The sequence below is a fragment of the Aquila chrysaetos genome, chromosome 4 (assembly GCF_900496995.4).
Source record: "Aquila chrysaetos chrysaetos chromosome 4, bAquChr1.4, whole genome shotgun sequence".
Taxonomy (NCBI): domain Eukaryota; kingdom Metazoa; phylum Chordata; class Aves; order Accipitriformes; family Accipitridae; genus Aquila; species Aquila chrysaetos.
The window spans coordinates 8026166-8047561 of record NC_044007.1 but is presented as its reverse complement, the minus strand read 5'-3'; the positions used below and the strand labels follow the sequence as shown (position 1 = coordinate 8047561).

Sequence of the window (21396 nt, the reverse complement as noted above, 5' to 3'; positions counted from 1 at the left end):
ACAAATCCAAATGTGTATTTGCCAGACATTCAGCTTAAACAGAACCTGAACTCTATACCTATAACCACAACAGCTATTTGGTATATTACAAACCTGTGTTTACCATCTGTCCAGCCATCTTCAATACCCCTCAACCTAAAAGAAGTACTCTTATCACTAATGTGCTGAAGGGAAAAGTTAATTCCTTGAGAGAGCCCATGCTTACCATTTTATAAGCATGGGATCAGTACATGTTTGCCCTTTTTTTTTAAATTCTCTTGATATGTGTAGCCCTGCCAAAGGACAGGCTAGTTTACAAAAGAAAAAAAAAAAAATCCTGAAGCGTAAAAAGGAATGATCTGGATGCTGGAAAATGTTTTTTGTTATACAGGAATACAAATTCCCCTCCTGTGGCCCACCATTCCCACATGCCCAGTGTAAGCATGAGGTATGTCAGAAAGGGAAAGAAACTGTCAGTGTCATGTTAAAGCTGCCTTATATTTGCTGTAATCACTGTTGGAACTAGGAAAAAGACAGTAAATAGAATAAAGCTCATCTCTTAACCCCAAACCCTTTCAATATGAAGTTGATACTGTGATAGGGATCTAGGTCAGATAATATAATTTCAACCAGAAAGTAGTTATATTTTGTAATCTATGTGAGAAACAAGTTTATCTGGGTACTGAAAAATGTTTGCTTGTTTTAGTTTTTTTTTCTATATAATTGCCTTTAGACAAGATACTACTGTTTTTCATAACTAGATGGAATATGCTGGAAGAGTATCTGAAGTTGAATGCATTAAAAAGCAAATCAAACTACAGCCTCATGCTTAAAATCAAAACTGTTATGTACAGCATATTCCATGATCATGTTTATTTTAATTTCAATATATAAAAGCTTAAGAAAAGCTCTCAAAAGGTTTTTACTCATTCAGAATTCCCAGTCATTAAAATAAAATTATATACAGAAATTGTCAGTAACATAATTTAATTGCAACATGCTTGGAAATTCCATTAAAAGTGGGAGTTTTTGGAATGTATCTGTAGTATGAACTATAAAGACCACAATGGTAAACAATTGTAAAATGCTATATTCTGATAACCAACACATTTATTTATATATATATAAAATCAAAACATATGAACACCTACTCTAGTCTCTGATGTTTTAACACTCTCAAAAACCTGGACATTTTTTCTTTTTGTCCAGTTTTTGTTATTTCCCACTTAGCAATCATTATCTAATCCCACTCTTATTCTTCCTCAATCTGATACAGAATAGCCTACTTAGTTTTGTGTAACATCAGAATTAAGTTTGTTAGTACTGTCTTGGGAACATAGTAAATGAGCTATTCCACTGTGTCCCTTCTGCAGTCTGGCTGACTTAAGCAGAGAGAAAAATAATAGCTAGAGAATTGCCATTAGATACACACCATCTACTCTGCCAAGATAGCTGATTCCACAATATATTTAATAATACAGGCAGGAAATTCCACACACCTAATAATAAAGTGCAAAACAGAGTGTGATAAGTATTAATGACTTAAGGATATAGAAATTTATGAAGAATGGTCACTTCTCATTATTTATCCTCAAAGAAAAATATAACCGCCCAGAAGTAAGTTCTGGATGACAAATTTTATCATTTTTAATAGTTTTACAGGAGATCATATATTACCCAGTATACTCAAAAGAATTAGATATTTATGAAAAAAAGATATATTTTGTGTTCCAACCTAAAAAAGGTAACTTACCATTCTCAGAAGTATATCTAAGGTTCTGCAATGCAGCTACGGCAGCTTGAGTGCCTTGAACATCTTCTCCAGCCTCTGTGATATGGAGATATTGAGTGGATCCTTCTTCAGAAACTTCAGCAGTTAACTTGAAAACAAAATCCAGCCAAGGCATGAATAATCTCACTCTTATTTTAGCAATTTAGAGAACAATGAAAGTTCTGAGTTTAAAATAATGTGTTTTGGACAACAAATACTGTAACAAGAGTTATAGAAATACTAGGTGAAACAGAATTCAAGAAGAATATTACACGGGAGTCGGGGTATCATCCCATAGTTTTCTTCTAGATTCTACTTCAAAAGTTGTTTTAAGCATGCTAAATTATCTTGACTTCATTTTTGTTGCACAGTTATTTTAGAACTAACAACAGACTTCTATTGTATCAGGGTCTAGTATAGACCTTTTGGGCAAAATTAGCGTATAACGCATATCTTTGCAGATCTGGTAAAATGCCTCTGAAGTTAGAAAATGGCATTTTGTTTCAGAAAAATTATCCTTTCCGTAACTATGTTTTCTCAAGACAAGTTGTCAATATGTACTCCTGCTCTTTATTTATAGCCATTTCAGCAGCGGAGACATGCTTGCATCCTGGATGTACTCTTATTTTTTCAGGTTTGGGCATTTACTGGGAGAGTGTACAGAGAATCGTTTCTGAAATGCTTGTGGATACAAAACTTTGAAGGACTACATTTTAAAATGTTTGCCCTGTCTTTGAATAACTGTCCTTATAGAACCTACTCGGATATTTTTCAAGAACTTAACATTCTATCTGTGGATACTCAAAAACTGTTAAACAAGAACTGCAGGACAGTTCTTCCAAATCAGGCATTAGATTTATAACAGGGGCTAGACTGCCTGAAATTTAGCAGAACAGGTCTTAAACTGTGGAGGTCAGACAACTGCAGTTGACTTCTGGCTTCTTCCTCTCATTGGACACCAACAATACCCTACTCAAGCAGTGGAAAAGACACAGCTTGCCAACTGTGATTTTTTAAATAAAAGTGTCTAGATAGTTCTGTGGTTTTCCCATAGCTTCTGCATCTACAGTCAGCTCTGCTCTATAAGAGCAACAGTTTTCTTTTTAGAACAAATTGCTATGCATACGACAGCAGAGGAAAGCTTGAAAGGGAACACCCTTTCAAGGTAGCTGCCCTACCCCACCCCAAACCGAGAAAATTCAGGTTGTTGGTTTGTTTTTTTCTAACCTAGCTTCTTAGGTCTAACTTAAGTTTTTTAAGGTCTGATCTTAGTGGTACTCTAATTTCCTATATACTTCAGACTGAAGCTGAAAAAACAGAACAAATGATAGACGACTTACTCTGTATAACAGCACCATTCTTTTTGCTGATCAACTTACAAATTCAGTTTTCTAGATTGTAACCTTTTCTGGTCCAACACATAAGTTTCTCTCATTAATTCAATATAAGTTTGCAGCTTCACACATCTCGCAGTTAACACCAGCAAATATTTGGCATATAACAAATTGCAGTAAGTGTTTCCATTTCACATTTTTTTGCTAAAACTTTCACCTTTCTGCTGCAAATAGAGGACTAGAGCACTAAAACGCAGAAATAAGCACTTACAAGGTTGTTAATCCTGCCAGATATTAAAGCAGTCAAACTTAACAGTCATAGCAATGTATGCACTCAAAATTAAGATGAGATCACATGACCTCCTGATCTTCTATAAAGTCAAGAACACATTTCTGAATACTTCTTATCCTGACTTTTCTCCTTAGAATTTTTTTAAATCTTAGGGCCAAAGCTATGGCAACTTTGCTTTACCTCCCACTTGGTCTCCCCATCATGTTCCACTAGCTTCATTCCATGCTTGTTTTTAAGATGTCTGTTGAATTCCCATTTTGTACCATACACAAAGCTGCAAACAGGACACTTAATGCCACCTACAAGGAAACACAAATAAATGCCTTGAGTTATTTTCATATAATTACTTTTTCAAGGCAGTAAGGACCCATCTAATTTGACCCCATCTCAACCAAGCCACATAACTGTAATTTAAAAGGGTTTCCTTTAGCCATGTGTCCAACACGGAAAAAGGGAAAAAAAAATAAAGTAGTTGAACTCTCACAATGCTTAAAGGGCAATTTTGGATAACGGTAACAGGAGTCTGGAACAACTCATATATCTGGGGAGCTACAGCAATCCTGCTTCCCTGCCTGCATGCCTCCTTACAGTGGATGTGAAGTTGCAGGAATGCTGTTCCCATCTTTCCCCCGCTCTACACCTCTGTCCCTGGGGAACCCCTACCACAGACCGATTAGAAAGAAAGTGCAGGAACAGACAATTATTAGCATTAGTGTCGATACGGCATCATTTCCGCAATCAGGTCGACGTAAGAAGTATTGGTTTCATTTCTCAGGAGCTAGATGTTAAGGGAAATAGATAGCCAAACAATAACAGAGAGAACATAAATTGCAAAGTAAATAATAACTCATCTACTGGGTGAGAACATGTGCTTTCTTTGGTAACAAAAGCCATCCTAGAAGTGACATGTACATTAGAAAGTGAGAAGGTTTTTCAAGGAATGACAACATACTAAGTTTGACCAACCCCACCCCATTTTTTTGTTTGGACACAAAAAACCACTGCAAACCTAGGGGATGCTGCAGTCTGTGCAGAATCATTCCCACAGTCATGATTCTGGTTGAAATTCAAGTTTTGCAGCACCAGTGGAGACTAGTCCTAATTTCCAAGGGAAATTTCTTTCAAGTTTGAGGGTGTCTCTGACTTACGTTCTGCTTTAGGCCCACCAAAACCATAGCCTAGCACGTTTTAAATAATTCTGAACTAACACTTTTGCCCTGTAAATACTCTTTTATTTCAAAACACAGAGTTCCTTAGAGACTACTTTTGACGCCTACTCCATTACATATCATTGCAGCTTCAAATGTAAATTGTATGCATAGTCCAAAAATCTACAAGACTGGCATCGCTGACAAGCTTCAGCTTTAAATATCAGTTCCCTGTTGTCTTGCAAAGCCCTGGTGTGCCAGCCTTCACCATAGTGCAAACCATATGCACAATGCAAAACCTTAGTGCACTGTACTCTTTCAGTAAGTGCTGGCATTTTTTTTAAGTGCTTATAAAAACCACTGAGACCTTAATATTTAACATACAGAGTAGTGGCATACTTTAACAATTTTTTAAAAATGTATCTTCTCTAAGACAGCTGTTCTAGTTTTCTGAAGTTTCGAACAAACATAAAGTTTTTTGGCACATTATCAAAGCAAACTAGGAGGAATTAACAAGGTAATGTCATCTTCACCCAATTATCTTTGCTTTTGAGTTTCTACTGTTTATATTAACATACAAAACTGTAAACCTAAGTTTTCTGTCTATCTACAAAATGATGCATAGCATGAATTTAGCACAATGTTTACTGTCTGAGTATGCAGCATTACAGGTAAAAAACTGAGCATGACGAAATCATAAGCATCCAATTTTCTACACTAGATTAAACAGCTTTTACTTCTTTTTCTTATGAAAGTAATTTGGTCAAATGTCAGATCTCAGGTGCTTGTAATTATGCAAATAAGTATTTCTCTTTTTTTCCCATATTGACTAAAGCAGAGCAAAAATAATCTGCATGTGATAAATTGTTGCATTAGGTGACCAGAACTCACTCTAAAAAATTTAATGGCTAGGGAAGTGCATTATGCCACTTTAAGAACCATGCCACCAGATGGCTGACTCCACATTATTGTGGCAAATGATGACTCTTACCCATCATGTTCAAATGCTTCAAATATACTCTCATAAGCTGGTTATAAGCCAAGTCCTCGTTGCACATAGTCTTTTATGAATAAGGTGATTAGAAAAAGCATTCCATTTTACAGTAATGGAAACCTACCATATGGTATTCTACCAGGTGAAAAGAAATAAAATTTTTATTTTGATAAAACAGAATATAAGTACACCCAGTCACTAGTGTCTTTCACTGACACTTATTACTCCTATGCAATTTCCCCTCTTTGCTCTCAATCTATTGTAAGTCTTCACCAAACTTCACTATTATAGCAGATGCTCAATACTCCATCTCTAGACAAAACTGAAATAGTTTCCTTATTAAGGGAAACTCAAAAGTTCACAAAAGCAAAATACCTTTGTTCAGATTATGACAAAGATGTTACCAGTCACAGAAAACAAAATTAAATATTCATTTCACACCAATCTGTAGTATTAGGAAAAACCTGCTGTTGTGAAAGAGAGGGCACTTTTCCACATTACTTTGATATTGAAACTATTATAACAATACATCAGATAAATTAAAGCTGTAACTTTTGTCATTATGACTTTAATTAAAGAAAAAACAATGGAAGCATAGAATTAAACTGGTAATATATAACTCCCTGTCAGTGACTTGATATGAAAGCTCAGGAACATTAATTTCTAGACGATTCTTTAAAGTAATGGCTAACATACAGAGAAAGTCAACGAATTACACACCTTATCTACTTTCAATACCACATACCAAAACTGATGTTTGCAGCAAAATAATGCACACAAATATTATACAGCTCCACAACTTTTTTCCATCATAGCATTGACACGTGCTCTCCAACTTATTTATTGGCCTAAAATCTCCGTAAGACAACTATTATTGTATATTAAAAGAAAGCATGTGATGATAGCGGTGTAAGACAACATAGAGGCCACAACTGGATCATCATGTATGTACTGCACAAGTTGCTGCACAAACATAAACAGAAAATCTGTCTCCCAGAGAGTGCAGAAATATGTAAACAAAACAATGGATGGTAGGGAGTATCAGTGAAAAGAAACAATTTCAGGAAAAATTTTATGTGACTTGCCCAGCACAAAGCAAATGAAACTAAAGGAAACTATCAAATGAGCAAGTAGGCAGGGTCTTGCAAAAAACCTAGCAGGTAATGCATATATAATACTCTTGTCCCCTATGCAGAATACATCAAATTCTTATAGTATTTATCTTCCTTTATTACTTTAAAATACTAAAATAAATGTCAGATCATAGACTTCTATTTAAACAAACAAACAAACAAAAAACCCCAAATCCCCAGGCTTTTCTCTCATCTTGACTGATCCTAATTTCTAATGTAAGCCGAGAAATGAAATACTGCTGTCTATCCCTGGCAATGCAGTTGTTCAAATGAACATGTTCCCTCTTCTATTCTATGAATCATTCATTTATTATAAACTCAATCTAGGAATCTTGAGTAGATTACAGTAGTCTACATTCATATAAATATTTCCAATTAAGATTATTTGCAATGTCTGCAATGCTGTCAAAAACCAGTTGAGAGTAGAGAAGAAAAGATGAGCAAGTATGAGGCAATTCACTCTGGCCTTAGTGGGTAACTTAGAACAAGCAGAATACAATACGAATAGATATAGACAGCTTTTATTAGACATTAATCTTTGTTAGTTTCTCTTTTCACTTTTTTCCAAACCCTTTCGCTTGTTGGTTCTCCCACCTTTTCCTTTTTGTCTATAGTCCTTTAATTTCAAAGGACTTGTTTATTACCAGGTCTGAAGGGTCTTCTTCCCTTATATGAATACATGAATAATTTTCCAAAATTGCTTTTCAGATCTATGAATATGGTAAATTGAAACTTGATAGAGGCTAGTCAGACAGCAAGTTGAAACTGCTGGCCCAAGCAGCTCAGAAACACATACCTTGCCATACTGCGTAATATGTCCACAATGATCTGTTTCTGCTGTGTGACCCAGATACAGACGACCTTCTGATTCCAAAATCAGGAAAATTTTTATTGACTTCAACAGGACTCGTGTTTATCAACTCCAAATTAACTAACATCTCCCACAAGGAACATTTTTTTTTCTGCCAGTGAGATACCAAAACACTGAGAAAAACTGACGCTTTTACAGCATGATAAGAAATCTGCAGGTCTCCTGTTTTATTTTGAGCCCACGTGTAAGACTCATGTGATGTGTCATAGAGAGGAAATGGAGCTGGCAAAGGAGATTGCATGTGGGAAAATTGCACCTATTAACACAGCTTTCTTCATGGCAGAGTCCTCATAAGAGGCACTGACTCCACAGCTACTACATGGATTTGAAGCCCCTTTACTGCTCTAAAACTCCACAGAGCAGGTGAACATGTGGAAAGCAGGCATAGCACTAGTGCTAGCACAGGAAATATAAATGCTGTGTAAGGAAGGGAAGAGAAAGAAGGATGCAAAGTCAGAGATGGAAAGAACAGAACAGGATATTTCAGTTGGAAGGGACCTACAAATGTCATCTAGTCCAACTGCCTGACCAATTTGGGGTTGACCAAAAGTTAGGGCATGTTATTAAGGGCATTGTCCAAATGCCTCTTAAACACTGACAGGCTTGGGGCATCGACCACCTCTCTAGGAAGCCTGTTCCAGTGTTTGACCACCCTCTCGGTAAAGAAATGCTTCCTAATGTCCAGTCTAAACCTCCCCTGGCACAGCTTTGAACCATTCCCACGTGTCCTATCACTGGAAACCAAGGAGAAGAGGTCACCACCTCCCTCTCCCCTTCCCCTCCTCAGGAAGCTGTAGAGAGCAATGAGGTCGCCCCTCAGCCTCCTTTCTCCAAACTAGACAAACCCAGAGTCCTTAGCTGCTCCTCACAGGACATGCCTTCCAGCCCTACCACCAGCTTTGTTGCCCTCCTCTGGATGCATTCAAGGACCTTCACATCCTTCTTAAACTGTGGGGCCCAGAACTGCACACAGTGCTCCAGGTGAGGCCGTACCAATGCTGAATACAGCGGGATAATCACCTCCTTTGACCGGCTGGTTACGCTGTGTTTGATGCACCCCAGGACGGGGTTTGCCCTCTTGGCTGCCAGGACACACCGCTGACTCCTGTTGAGCCTGCTGTCAGCCAGCATCCCCAGATCCCCTTCTGCAGAGCTGCTCGCCAGCCATTCCTCTCTCAATTTAGACTTGTGCCTGACACTACTCTGTCCTAGGTGCAGAATCTGGTATTTGGACTTGTTAAATTTCATCCCATTAATCATTAATCAAGTATGTCCACTACAGAAAAAAATCAAAGGCTGTTCTCTCTCATCTCACTCTAATGTCTTCATTATAAGACTACTCCTGCATTCTCAACAACTTTACAGGTTTTTTGTTTCAGTGGAAAGGAGTTATTTTCAGAAGTGCATTACCTGGCTCCCAGAGGGGAAGGAAAACCTAACTAGCACATGATTCATTTTATTTGTTCAAAACGTTATAAATATGATCCTTAATTTCATATTAACAAGAATTCAATCGCAGGTACCTATTCTTAAGCATGGCTGTGGACAAATAATTTCTGGCAGTGCTCAGGTAATTAGAAAGTTAAACAAGGCTCCCCATAGTGCACAGTTCGTCCTTCACCAGCATGACTACAGAACAGAGGCTTTGAGTACTGACCAAGTAAATACTATGTCTTTAAAACAACTGCAGGTTCCCTGACAACTTTTACTGTCTGTGAAAATAATCGTAAAATTCTACTATATATTCCTGTCCTGAAATTCATAGACAAAGACCTACTTTTTAAATTATTTCTGTTTTTTTGACAAAAAGGAAACAAAGAAATGTCACATAAAAATAACACAGGCTCAAACTCCTTAATGTAGTTACACATTTCCCCATTATAGTGAAAGTTTAAAGGGAGAGTCTCAGACCTTAATTTGAGTGCCTTTCTCTGTGTCATGATTTCAGTATCATTTTAACATGGATTAATGCCTTCAATAGATAAATGTCCTGTGTTAGATGAATAATTTGGAGATACTATTTAGAAATAATGTAATCTTAGAAGAGTTATATTTAATTCATTATGTAATACAACAGCATTATTTTGGTCTCTATTGTTCTTCAACAAAACCAAAAGATTATTATAAAAAGGCTGGTAGTTTCTATTAAACAAATAGGGAAAACACTTTCTAAAATTATCAGAAACAAAGTAAGAAACTCAACTCTACCAAGCATTAAAATATTTTCAACACAATTTAATATTTAATTTGGCTTTCTCTTCTTCTTTCCCACTTCCCCCCACACCAGGCACTAGAACTGAAGGAGCTTTACATCCAAAAAGGTATCTGACTGCATAGTCAATTATTTGCTTTTGTTCACCTGCCCAGTGTACAATAGCAAAACTACTTATGGGAGTCAGACAACTTGTACACATCTCCTTTGCTAGCACCCAGACACTGCAAGGAATGAGTTACAATTTGTGATATCTGTATCAAGCAGAAATAAAGCAACTAGTGGCATTGACTATCTTTTCAGAAGGATCTAGGATTGCAGCTGGGATGAAATTTATAAACAAAACCAACAACAGCCAGGAATTTAGCTTTTTATGCTACTATATAAACGTGGTAAAAACTACTACAATCTGATTTTCTCTTCCCCCTGGCATTGGTGGACTCGGCAGTGTTAGGTTTACGGTGGGACCAGATGGTCTTAAAGGTCTTTGCCAACCTAAATGGTTCTATGCTTCTATTCCATAAGCTCTTATATTTAATCTTTAATTTTTGACCCTCCCCCAAATACTTGTTGCCTTTACTTAGTTTATCTGTGACAGTAATTTCTCTAATTGACCAGGTGTCTACATCTAATTAGTTTTATTTCTCTTTGTGTGGTACAACTATAGTTTTACACAAACAGCAGTAACAAGCAGTTGTTCTAGGCACAATGAGGTATTTAGGACTCTTAATATAGAGATGTAATGTAGAGAAACGCAGGCCTGGTATGACAGCCTTGACAAGTAGAGACACAGGATGCAGCACAGAGGAGGGCGGGCATGAAGTAATAAGAAGTGGGGCACAAGCTTGGTACTGAAGGACCCACAGCTATAGACAATTCAGAAATGATCAGTTAAAAATATGCAAATCTGTAGCTGGATAAAAACATTTTTTAGGGACAACAAAAAACAGTATTTAAAGTACAGGAAGGGCAGCGTATACAGTAAATTTGGATTTAATCTGCAGCTACAGACCAATGAAAAAGAAAAGCATAAATGTGTGTAAGCAAACGTGTAACAATGGCCTCAAGTGGAAGGGGAGAGGAAGATGAAAGCATCAAGATGAACATCATACTCCTCCCAGCGAAGACCTCCAGATGCTGACAACTTACTGAAACCCCCATCCCAACACCAACACCAGAGGGAAACCACCCATCTTAGAACTCAGAAAAACAGTGGAAGGGTGACCATAGCACTAGGCAAAGGAGTAAAAATTAAGAAGTGTGTGTGTGTTACCATTTTGATTCTATTAATAGTACTATTGAGAGTTCTCCTGTATATAAGTACTCTAATTATATTTTATTGTTTATTTAAAATAGTAATTAGGTCTAGATTAATGGTGATTCTTGAATTAGACTGTTAAGATTTCCATTATACTAATAATAAATTCTTGACTTTACTTATATAGGTAAGGTGTTCTTCCTTTGCCATAAACAAGATTCTGAGCATAACAATTTGTAACCTGTTTTACCTGTGCTCTCTCCCCCCCACCATTTTTCTAGTGGGGGAATAATTTCCTGCCATTTACTCTTCAGTCTCTTTCCTTACATTTGCTCAACCTTACCTTGAGTTCAACCTTGCAAAATTGCCATAGAAATTTATCAGCAGAATGATAGAAATTTATCATTTATTTCAACAGATAGTGAACCTTGCCTTACAAAAGGAGACAAAACAAGTGAAAATGATAAATGTATGCAACAATGAATAGTACAGGCAAGGTCAATCAAAACTTTGGTTCACCCACCCTTAGAAACCAAGAAGAAAGGACACTGAATGAAGGGTAAAAGGTGGTGATTTCAGAATTACTAAAAAGTAGTAATGATTTATCACATAACACCCAATAAACTGAGGAATGCATATGGCACAAAAGTTTACTTCTACACCAAGTCTGCTTCAGAAAAAAAAACCCAAACAAGTCTTATATGGTGGCGATGTACCTTGTTGGATAAGGGCTTCTGCTGCAGGCTCCCCAGAACCTACATTTACATACTCTTCATTAGGATGCTTTCTGTTGTAATGCCTCTTCAGGGAACCAGATATGTTGCAGGAATAGTGGCAATGTGCACAACGGAAAGGCTAAGAGCAAAAAGGAAAATGTTAGACCATATTACCTGACCTTTTCAGGATACAGGACTAAGCTGCAATGTTGTGATCCCGACAAACCATGTTCATTTCTGGTTTAGGCATCTTCCAAGGAGACCTTCCAAAATTCAATATAAATGGAAGTTGTAACTAAACTTCACCTAAAATTTGGTACTTTTTATTATGTGCAAGACACAAAGTATTCTCAACATTATAAGATTATTACCTACGTTTCGTAATTCAGTAAACTGTGTGTTTTCATAATTGATGATCACAGGTCTGACCACGTGGAGAATTTCGACTACAAGGAAATGACTCAGCTGCCATGACCTTTGGTCTGAAAATGGGGAGTAAGAGAGCTAAAATAACTGAAGATACAATATGATTGTACAGCCAACCTAATTTAACAGATAACCGTACCTGACAGGGTTGATCTCTTCCCTTTCCTTTCCTTCTCTCTCCAACATGCTCCCAACTGCTTCCCTTTCACTGGCACTTGCATTCATCTGACCATTTGGTGAGCTAAGTTTTGGGAACTAAATTAATTAATTTTTAAGAACATATGTCTCCCTTCAACTGACAGGGAGAGACATTTCTAAAGAAAAAAGTTTAGGAAAACAAGCGTTTGTGCCTAAAGTTAGCCTTTGAGAATAACCTTCTGACTGAGATATGTCACAGTTATAGGAAGCTTGACACAACCATTAGGGTCCTGGAAAAGAATGCAGACATTGACCGAAGTCCCTGAGGAAAAGTCCAGTACCTCAGAACAGGATACAAAATGTTTCATGCACAGCATGTTTCAGGCCCACCTGAAGCTAGTCAGCAGAAAATGGTTGGTCCAGAAATGTTTATGAAGAAGCTGAATTTAAAGCAGGGAAATGTCTGCAGTCAGGGTCCATTGGCCAGAACATTCCCCTAAGCTTGTTGCTCATGACCTTCCTTCAGGCTCCAAACAGCAAAAATAAGGAAAAAAAGTGGTGTTCAGATTCCCTTAACCTTACAATTCAGAGAGTACTGTAACATTCAGCTATTCAACTTTTCAGAGAGGGATACTCCTCTATTGCTGAAACTGTCTTTTTTTCAAGAAAATAATCCACACAGATTGCTGTGTTCTTGTAACGCTCTCTACATACTTGCATGTCCTGTATGTTATTTGCTATTGGATAGCAGGATTGCAAATTCATGGAGCTTGGAAATATGGTGGATTAAATTATCATTACGCTGTATAACTACTGACATTCCTCTGAGTTTGATACACATACAAAACAACTATCCCAGAAGGAGGCAAAACATTACTAACAGACAGTTTTCAAACTCCTTTTGACAAATACCCTGACTGACCTATCTCAGTGTTTTCCAGTTCTCTTGATGATCCATTGAACAGCCATAGTTACATGCAGGCTTACAGAGGACTGAAAAGAGGTGCTGAGTCAACAGTTCGAAAGCTGATCCCGAGGTCAGAACCAGCTATATTTCAAGAACTGCATTATAAGTACATTCATCCTGTTAGCCATTAAAAAAGGAAAATGATGTATTTTCATTTACAAAACATCCTTTTAAAAAGATAAGTCCACAGCAAAACTACATATTTAAGAAATAAAAATTATGTGTTCAAAATGTATCATCTCTTTAGATGACTTGCTTCATTTTTTTGTTTGTCTTGTCTTCCAAAATTGAAAACATAAATCAAAAGACTGTCTTCCTTTCTGCTTTATGGAGGTACGTGGCATTGGTACTTATTAAGACTGGCTGAAGCGTACTCTTTATAGAAGCAAAATGATTTGTTAGATAATGAAAGATGTTGCATATGAAAATAGTATAATGTTTTCAATAAGAAATATGCTCATTGCCAAGATGAAGTGTTACATTAAAATGAACATTTTCATACATACATAATACCGGATTTTTCTGGAAAAGAAACTAGTATCATTTCTATTTCCTGAATATAACATTTCACAATTCATTACATCAAGACCCATCATGCTGAGAACCAATGTGAAATTTAGGAATAAAACCATACTATAGTTTATTAAAATAAAACCTATCTCTAATCTAAACACTTCATAGAAACATTAACAATCTTCAAAACTCTTTCCAAGACACGTTTCACATAAATGGGGTGTTTTAAAATTAATTCTCTTCAATTTTATTCAAGTATATGAACTCATCTATAGTACATTAGACTGGCAAACTTTCAGAGAAAATTAAGGTGGGCAATGAACAGTGATGTATGGGATTTGCTTCCTAATTCCCTAGGACATTTTAAGGTACATATTAGATTAGTTCTCTCAAGGACTGACAGTCAAAAAACCCAATAATGTTTGTTTTATATTGCAACATACGTATATTTTTGGCAAGTAAAGATACTACTTACAAATTGTCCATGAACAAAATAACCCTATCTCAGAAGTCTGTATATAAAGTAAAAATTCCCAAAATATTAAAATGTTAAGATGCCATAATTGTCACCGAAGAGGAAAATGTGCCAGTTTTATAACTGTTGTCTGAAGTTCCATGTATTTCTAAATGACTTATCAATAAGCATGATTTATATGTTTTCTTACCTTGAAAGAGACATGTTGTTCCATATGACGTAGGAGCTGTGGTTTTTGTGCAGCTGTATAGTCACACACTGTACATTTAAACTGCTTTCCTGAAATGGGAATAGAAAATGGAATAACTTTTTTCTATTTAAGTTCAGAAAACTACTGACTATATTTCCTCATAAAGATGATTTCCAAAATGCTAAGAATGAACAATGAAGAGTCTGGCACTTACTCTGCAAAATTTTGCTTAAACAGAGCTAGGGGGAGAGTAAAGAAGAAAAAAGGCTCAAGTGTCCTCTTTAAATTATAAGCATTAAATAGTCTGGATGCACCTGGGATAGTCACTTGGGAAAGAAGAAAAAGAATCGTTATAGTGCAGCCTAAATGGAAGAAGGAAATCAATTATTTACAACTGCAGGCACAGTCATTTCGCTATTTGTAATGCAAATCCTTAAATCCTTAAAACAGAGATGTTTGGTCATGTTCACATGTTTTTACCTACTACTGTCCCAAGCACTGAATTGTTAGTATTCAAATACATTTACATTTTCTTGGTTTTCCACTGTAAGTTTTCTTGATGTATTTCTGGTAGGGTGTGACATGACCTGTTATTTTTACCACAAGATTTGGTTATGTGTTTATCACTACTCTTCCAATAATGACTCTAACTATCATAAAAGGGTTTTCTACACTGGCTTATCCCTGGATACAGGGAGAAATAAAACACGCTATAAAGAAAAATAAGATTAGAATGGCAAATAACACTGAGGTTTTTTGTTTCCACCTTTCACTTCTGCTTACGCAGTTTTAAAACAATGGGCACAAGTTCCTCCATCCAACGTCAGATGGAATGATGCCTGCTTGCCTTGTTCATCGTGACATTTTGTCAAGATATATTTTCTCAAGATATACAGAGTTAAAGTAACTGTTGGACTTCTACTCTTCTGCATCAATTGCTTCTAAAATCATAGAGTGGACTGGAAGAGGGTTAAAGACAATGGGTGCATATTTGCATCAACATTGTTCCTTCAGATACCAACCTAAAAAATCATTGGAAGATTTGAGACAGTCTCTGTCTCTTGAGTACTTGGCAGACTGAAAGTCTATGTTATAAGCAGGTCTTCTACAAACATAATGTGATTAAATAGAGTCAATGCAATTTATATACATTGCTTTCTGAAAAAAAAATTACTTCAGTTCCAAAGTATCATCCAAAGAAAGGTGTTACTTTAAGTTCCACAGACAAGAAATTATACTTGAAATTTCTTTACATGCCTGTGAGCTTTCTAGTCAGGCATCAATACTGAAGGTACTAACAACGCTCCAATGTAAAATAGTAACAATAAAATTGAAGAACAAGAACTGGAATTTTAACTAATGAAAGCTGAAGCTCAGAACATTCAGTCTAAAACAAAGTCAATATTTTTAACAGAGGGCATGATTAATGACTATGACAATTTATTTAGAAATCAGATGGATGCCCTGTCATATGAAGTAAGTCTTTAAATCAAGCCTGCTTAGCCCTTCCTAAAAAGATATACTACAATCCAGAGTAAATGTGATTCAAAATTACTAGATGAAGTTACGGCCTGTATTCTGCAAGAGATCAGACTTGTGATCGTAAGAGTCTGCTTTTGGCCCTGAAATCATTCGTCTGAGTCCTTAAGGCAAGATGGTCAGATTTTGTCATGATACATGTTTAGGATTCTCTAACAGGAATGAATTCTCTCTCACATTTTCAAGAAACATCTCTTGCTGTTTCTGGCTTTGCAAAGAATGAAACTCCCAAACATATTACCATTCTGTAGGTTTCGCTTACTTTCCCTTCAAAGCATTCTCTCTCCCAAATATTTTTTTCCTTATGATTTAAAATAACACAATTTCCTTCCTTTTATTCTCTCGGTTTAATACTCCATTTCTCCGTATTTTGTCTTTATGATTCCGTTAGTCCTGCTACCTCCAGCAGTGTTTTATACTGAGTGTGAAAGTTTCCATAAAACACAGCTAACAAAAACCTTAAGACAATTTCTGATATCTAATTAAAATAATGAAAACCAGATTTTCTGGTTTATTTCTAATCACAAACAGTAATAAGCCTGGATGTCCTGGTTTCAGCTGGGATAGAGTTAGTTGTCTTCCTAGTAGCTGGTATACTGCTATGTTTTTGAGCTAGGTATGAGAAGAATGTTGATAACACACTGATGTTTTCAGTTGTTGCTAAGTAGTGTTTAGACTAAAAGTCAAGGATGTTTCAGCTTCTCAAGCCCAGCCAGCGAGAAAGCTGGAGGGGCACAAGAAGTTGGGAGGGGACACAGCCAGGGCAGCTGACCCAAACTGGCCAACAGGGTATTCCAGACCATGTGACATCATGCCCAGTATATAAACTGGAGGGAGTGGGAGCAGGGAGGGATCGCCGCTTGGGGACTAACTGGGCGTCAATCGGCGGGTGGTGAGCAATTGCACTGTGCATCATTTGTACATTCCAATCCTTTTATTATTACTGTTGTCATTTTATTAGTGTTATCATTATCATTATTAGTTTCTTCTTTTCTGTTCTATTAAACTGTTCTTATCTCAACCCACGAGTTTTACTTCTTTTCCCAATTTTTTCCCCCACCCCACTGGGTGCAGGGTAGGGAGAGAGTGAGCGGCTGCGTGGTGCTTAGCTGCTGGCTGGGGTTAAACCACGACAGCCTGGACTACAGAATTGTTTCCTATCATGCCACTCTTAAGAAGTCTGTCTTCTGGAGAAGAATAAAGCAGACAGAAAACTACTTTATATTCCACTGGTTAAATTGACCTTGCAGGGCTGATATTTGAACAAAAATTGCCTGGATTCTTAAGCCAGGAAGACAAGACTCATAAACAGCAAAACATCTTTCAAATTCATTTATTTGGGAAATAACTGAAGAACACTAGATGTGTGCTAGTAAGAACTTTTGAAGTGCTGTCACTATAGAAAGGGACACTGGGCAAAGAGAAACTGTCAGCATTCAAGAGGGTGAAAGTGTCTTGACAAATCATACACTACATTCCTGGTGACAAATGTTACCTTATTTTTCACAAGTGTTTGAAATGCATGGAGAGTTTACTGGGGTGGACTTAATTAGGAAAATTACTTAGGATTCCACAGACAGTGAGATTCTGTTTCCACTGGAACCAATGGCAAAACGCATTTTCCAAATGTATGGGGAATTTCCTGGAACACTTTTGGAAGTGTAAAAAGCAAGGCAAAAGAGTGTAAGCCTCGCATTTATTTGTATCAGTCAAAAAGGGAGGTGCATCAAAAAGGAACACGCAGTCACCTCAGTTATTGCAGAAGATGATGACAGTCTGAAGCCAGATAAAAAAGGCTCCTGCTAACAACATTGCCTCTAGAGTCAAGGTTTCAGCCTGACCTAGCAATAAATGATAAGAGAATATAGTTCCTTGCATGTAATTGAATGTTTAAAACTAACTTCACACCTTTAAACCAAATCCAGACAAGGCTAGCTCCTGCACAACTATAGTGCTATTCTTGACAGTGCCAAATTTCAAAGCAGCCTCAGCTGAATTGCAACAATTACTTACACACATATATAATTTGTTCAAGCAATAGAACTAATTCACAGGTAAAAAACAAATTCAACTTTCATTGCTGAATTTCACTATTTGGTCATGCCAGACGGTGAAAACAAAACAGAAAGGTTTTGAAATGAAAACCCATGAAGGGATTTTTTTACAGCACCATAGAAAGAAACCTTTTTTTTCTTTACAGTCTGGTCGTGCTCCAAATTTCCTTTTAATTCAAATACTACCTGCCTCCTTCTCCCACCCAGGAATCAGCTGAGGATTGCATTTGATAAGTAAAATCTTGATTCTTACATATGAAGTTTAGATATATGTGCAACATCTGCTTGTTATTGACCAAGTTATTTCAAAATATTGGAAAGTACTTTTCAAATAACAAGTGATTTACTAACTCATGGTAATACTACAGTAACTTTGGTAATACTGCAGTAACTATATGCTTCCTACAATAAGTATCATATCAATGTAAACGGGATCATCTCTTTCACTTACACATACAAATGTTAGCATACATAAAAATAAAATATCCCTGACACAAAACCTTCACGTATATTCTAAACATGTAACAAAGCATTGTGCACTTTCTGTGAAAGTACAATGCTAATGAATATGCAAATTTAAAAAAAAAATAATTTCAATGAAATGGTCAATAAAGAGTGGAATGAGGTTTCACAAGGTTGCAGGAGTAACAAAGATCAAGCTACCAAGTCATAATGAAGGTCTGTACAACTTATCCTGCTAAATAATTTATTTCAATTCGATAATCACAGAGGAATAAAGTATTGTTGTGTCCCAAATTTCGATATGAAAGATGATATTTTTCTGGATTTGCACCTCACTCTTTTCTGTTATCATCACAGAAATATTAAAATTACAGAGCAAATGCATGTGCTACATGTGTGCTTATAAAGAATAATATGCTTAGTCTTGTCACTGGCTGACTAGACCTGGGGACACAGAGCTGCAGCAGCCTTGCCTCTATTGGCTTACTGGATTCGGCAACTCCTAACAATATTCTCACAGAAGAAAGTAGTAGGAAACTTAACCACGGAACTATTTCTATTTTCGAATTTCTATTGAGATCAACAATTCTCTGTAAGAATATAAAGGAATATAAAGACAACACAAAATTTCAGAAAAATAAAGTATTCCAGAGACAGCTGTCTGTCTTTCACAGAAATTAACTTCACAAAGTTTTGAATTATTTCACAGTGTCTCCTGGGAATAACCAAAATTGTAAGAAGCACTTAGTATCGAACTGAAAAATGGTTGCAAATAAGGTCCTATAGTATAGCCAGTGTTTATTGCCGTAAAATAAACTTGGATTTAATAAACATGCACTTACCATCAGCAGTATGAAGAAGTTTATGGCTCTTCAAAGTGCCTTTTGATTTGAATTTTTTCCCACACATATCACAAAGGTGCGTTTTCTCAGTGCTGTGACGATTCATATGAGCTTTCAAGTTACTCTTGCTGCGAGTGGCATACTCACAGAGAGAACATTTGAAGGGTTTGACACCTAAAAATAAAAAAATACACTTTGAAACAAACAAGCCGTACCTTTTGATGACAGGGTGGACATTTGCTTGAAAGAAATTTCAGATCATGTGAGCAACATGGAAAACAAGGTCAACATTTTAAAATTTGGATATATACATTTAAGAAATTTCATCTATAGCTTCTGTGTAAATGATACCAAGCTCTTGACAGCATCATTTAACTTACTAAAAGAAAGGAGGGCCTCTTCTAGAATTAATGTATTGGGTTTGTGTGGTAAGGTTTTGGCAGCAGGGGGGCTAGAAGGGTGGCTTCTGTGAAAGGCTGCTAGAAGCTTCCCCTACGTCCGATAGAGCCAACGCCAGCTGGCTCCAAGACTGACCCACTGCTGGCCAAGGCTGAGCCCATCAGCGACAGTGGTAGTACCTCTGGGATAACAGATTTAAGAAGGGGAGAAAAACTTGCTCAAATGCAGCTGAAGAGAGGAGTGAGAATATGTGAGAAACAGCCCTGCAGACCCCCAGGTCAGTGCAGAAGGAGGGGGAGGAGGTGCTCCAGGTGCCGGAGCAGAGATTCCCCTGCAACCCGTGGGGAAGACCATGGTGAGGCAGGCTGTCCCCCTGCAGCCCAGGGAGGACCCCACGCCGGAGCAGGTGGGTTCCCGAAGGAGGCTGTGACCCCGTGGGAAGCCTGTGCTGTAGCAGGCTCCTGGCAGGACCTGTGGCCCCATGGAGAGAGGAGCCCACGCTGGAGCAGGTTTTCTGGCAGGACTTGTGACCCTGCGGGGGACCCACACTGGAGCAGTCTGTGCCTGAAGGACTGCAGCCTGTGGGAGGGACCCACACTGGAGCAGTTTGTGAAGAACTGCAGCCCGTGGAAAGGACTCACGTTGGAGAAGTTCATGGAGGACTGTCTCCCATGGGAGGGACCTCACGCTGGAGCAGGGGAAGAGTGAGGAGTCCTTCCGCTGAGGAGGAAGGAGCGGCAGAGACAACGTGTGATGAACTGACCCCAACCCCCATTCCCCATCCCCCTGCGCTGCTGGAGAGAGGAGGTAGAGAGAACCAGGAGTGAAGTTAAGCCCAGGAAGAAGGGAGGGATGGGTGAAGGTGTTTTTAAGATTTGGTTTCATTTCTCACTATCCTACTCTGATTTGACTGGTAACAAATTAAATTAATATTTTTCCCCAAGTCATGTCTGTTTTGCCCATGACGGTAATTGGTGAGTGATCTCTCCCTGCCCTTATCTCAACCCATGAGCCTTCTGTTATATTTCATCTTCCCTGTCCAGCTGAGCAGGGGGAGTGATACAGCAGCTTTGGTGGGCACCTGGCATCCAGCCAGCATCAACCCATCACAATTGAATACCTCCCTATTGAAGCCAGGTACTGAGTTTAACCAAGCAAATACTAATATTTTGGTCTGGGTGTGTCCATCTTTCATTTAAAAGTAGAATCTAGACTGTCTAAGTTGATGCCTAGCTGATGTACATACCAAGTCTCCCTCTAAAGTCTTCAGATAACTATCATTCTCTATTTACTGCAATAAAGAATGAAGAAACCTGTTTTAAGGAGGACTGGTTCATTAGGTACTTAATATGTAAGCAGAAGTTAAATGTGCAAAGCTGTGTTTTGTTGTTAATTAGTATCAGATTTGCTAATGGCTCACGCAGTAGTACTTTTTTTATTCCCTCCCCGCCTCAGTAAGATGCAAGCACTTACAATTTCACTTCTCTCAAACAGTCCAAAGCATGTAATAGAGAGACGCACAGTATGTCATCTAGCAGAAGGTCTACAAGAACAAAGTAAATCCTTCAAAGAAAAGTTGAATAAATCTGAACTGGCAGAGTAGTTCAACAGTTTCATGAGGCTCTGACAGTTTTAGATTGATATTCATGACCTTAAAACTAGATTTACAAGCATGAAGAATTA

At 37.5% G+C, this 21396-nt stretch overlaps 1 protein-coding gene across 5 annotated transcripts in view; it reads right to left on the bottom strand.

Moving 5' to 3' along the window:
• The window catches only part of ZFAT (zinc finger and AT-hook domain containing), a 102138-nt gene that overhangs the window by 15882 nt on the left and 64860 nt on the right, over positions 1-21396 (bottom strand). For 4 of the 5 annotated variants that reach the window (XR_003923007.2, XM_030011716.1, XM_030011715.2 and 1 more), the window contains exons 10-14: positions 19315-19488; positions 14418-14506; positions 11709-11847; positions 3557-3675; positions 1733-1859 (exon numbers count right to left, since the gene is read on the bottom strand). Coding sequence is in view for 4 of the 5 variants with exons in the window: in XM_030011716.1 (XP_029867576.1) it covers positions 1733-1859; positions 3557-3675; positions 11709-11847; positions 14418-14506; positions 19315-19488 (648 nt within the window). In the remaining variant the exon portion in view is untranslated. Of the gene's footprint in view, positions 1-1732; positions 1860-3556; positions 3676-11708; positions 11848-12099; positions 12191-14417; positions 14507-19314; positions 19489-21396 lie in introns of those variants that run through there. The other variant, XM_041122943.1, reaches the window with a different exon arrangement.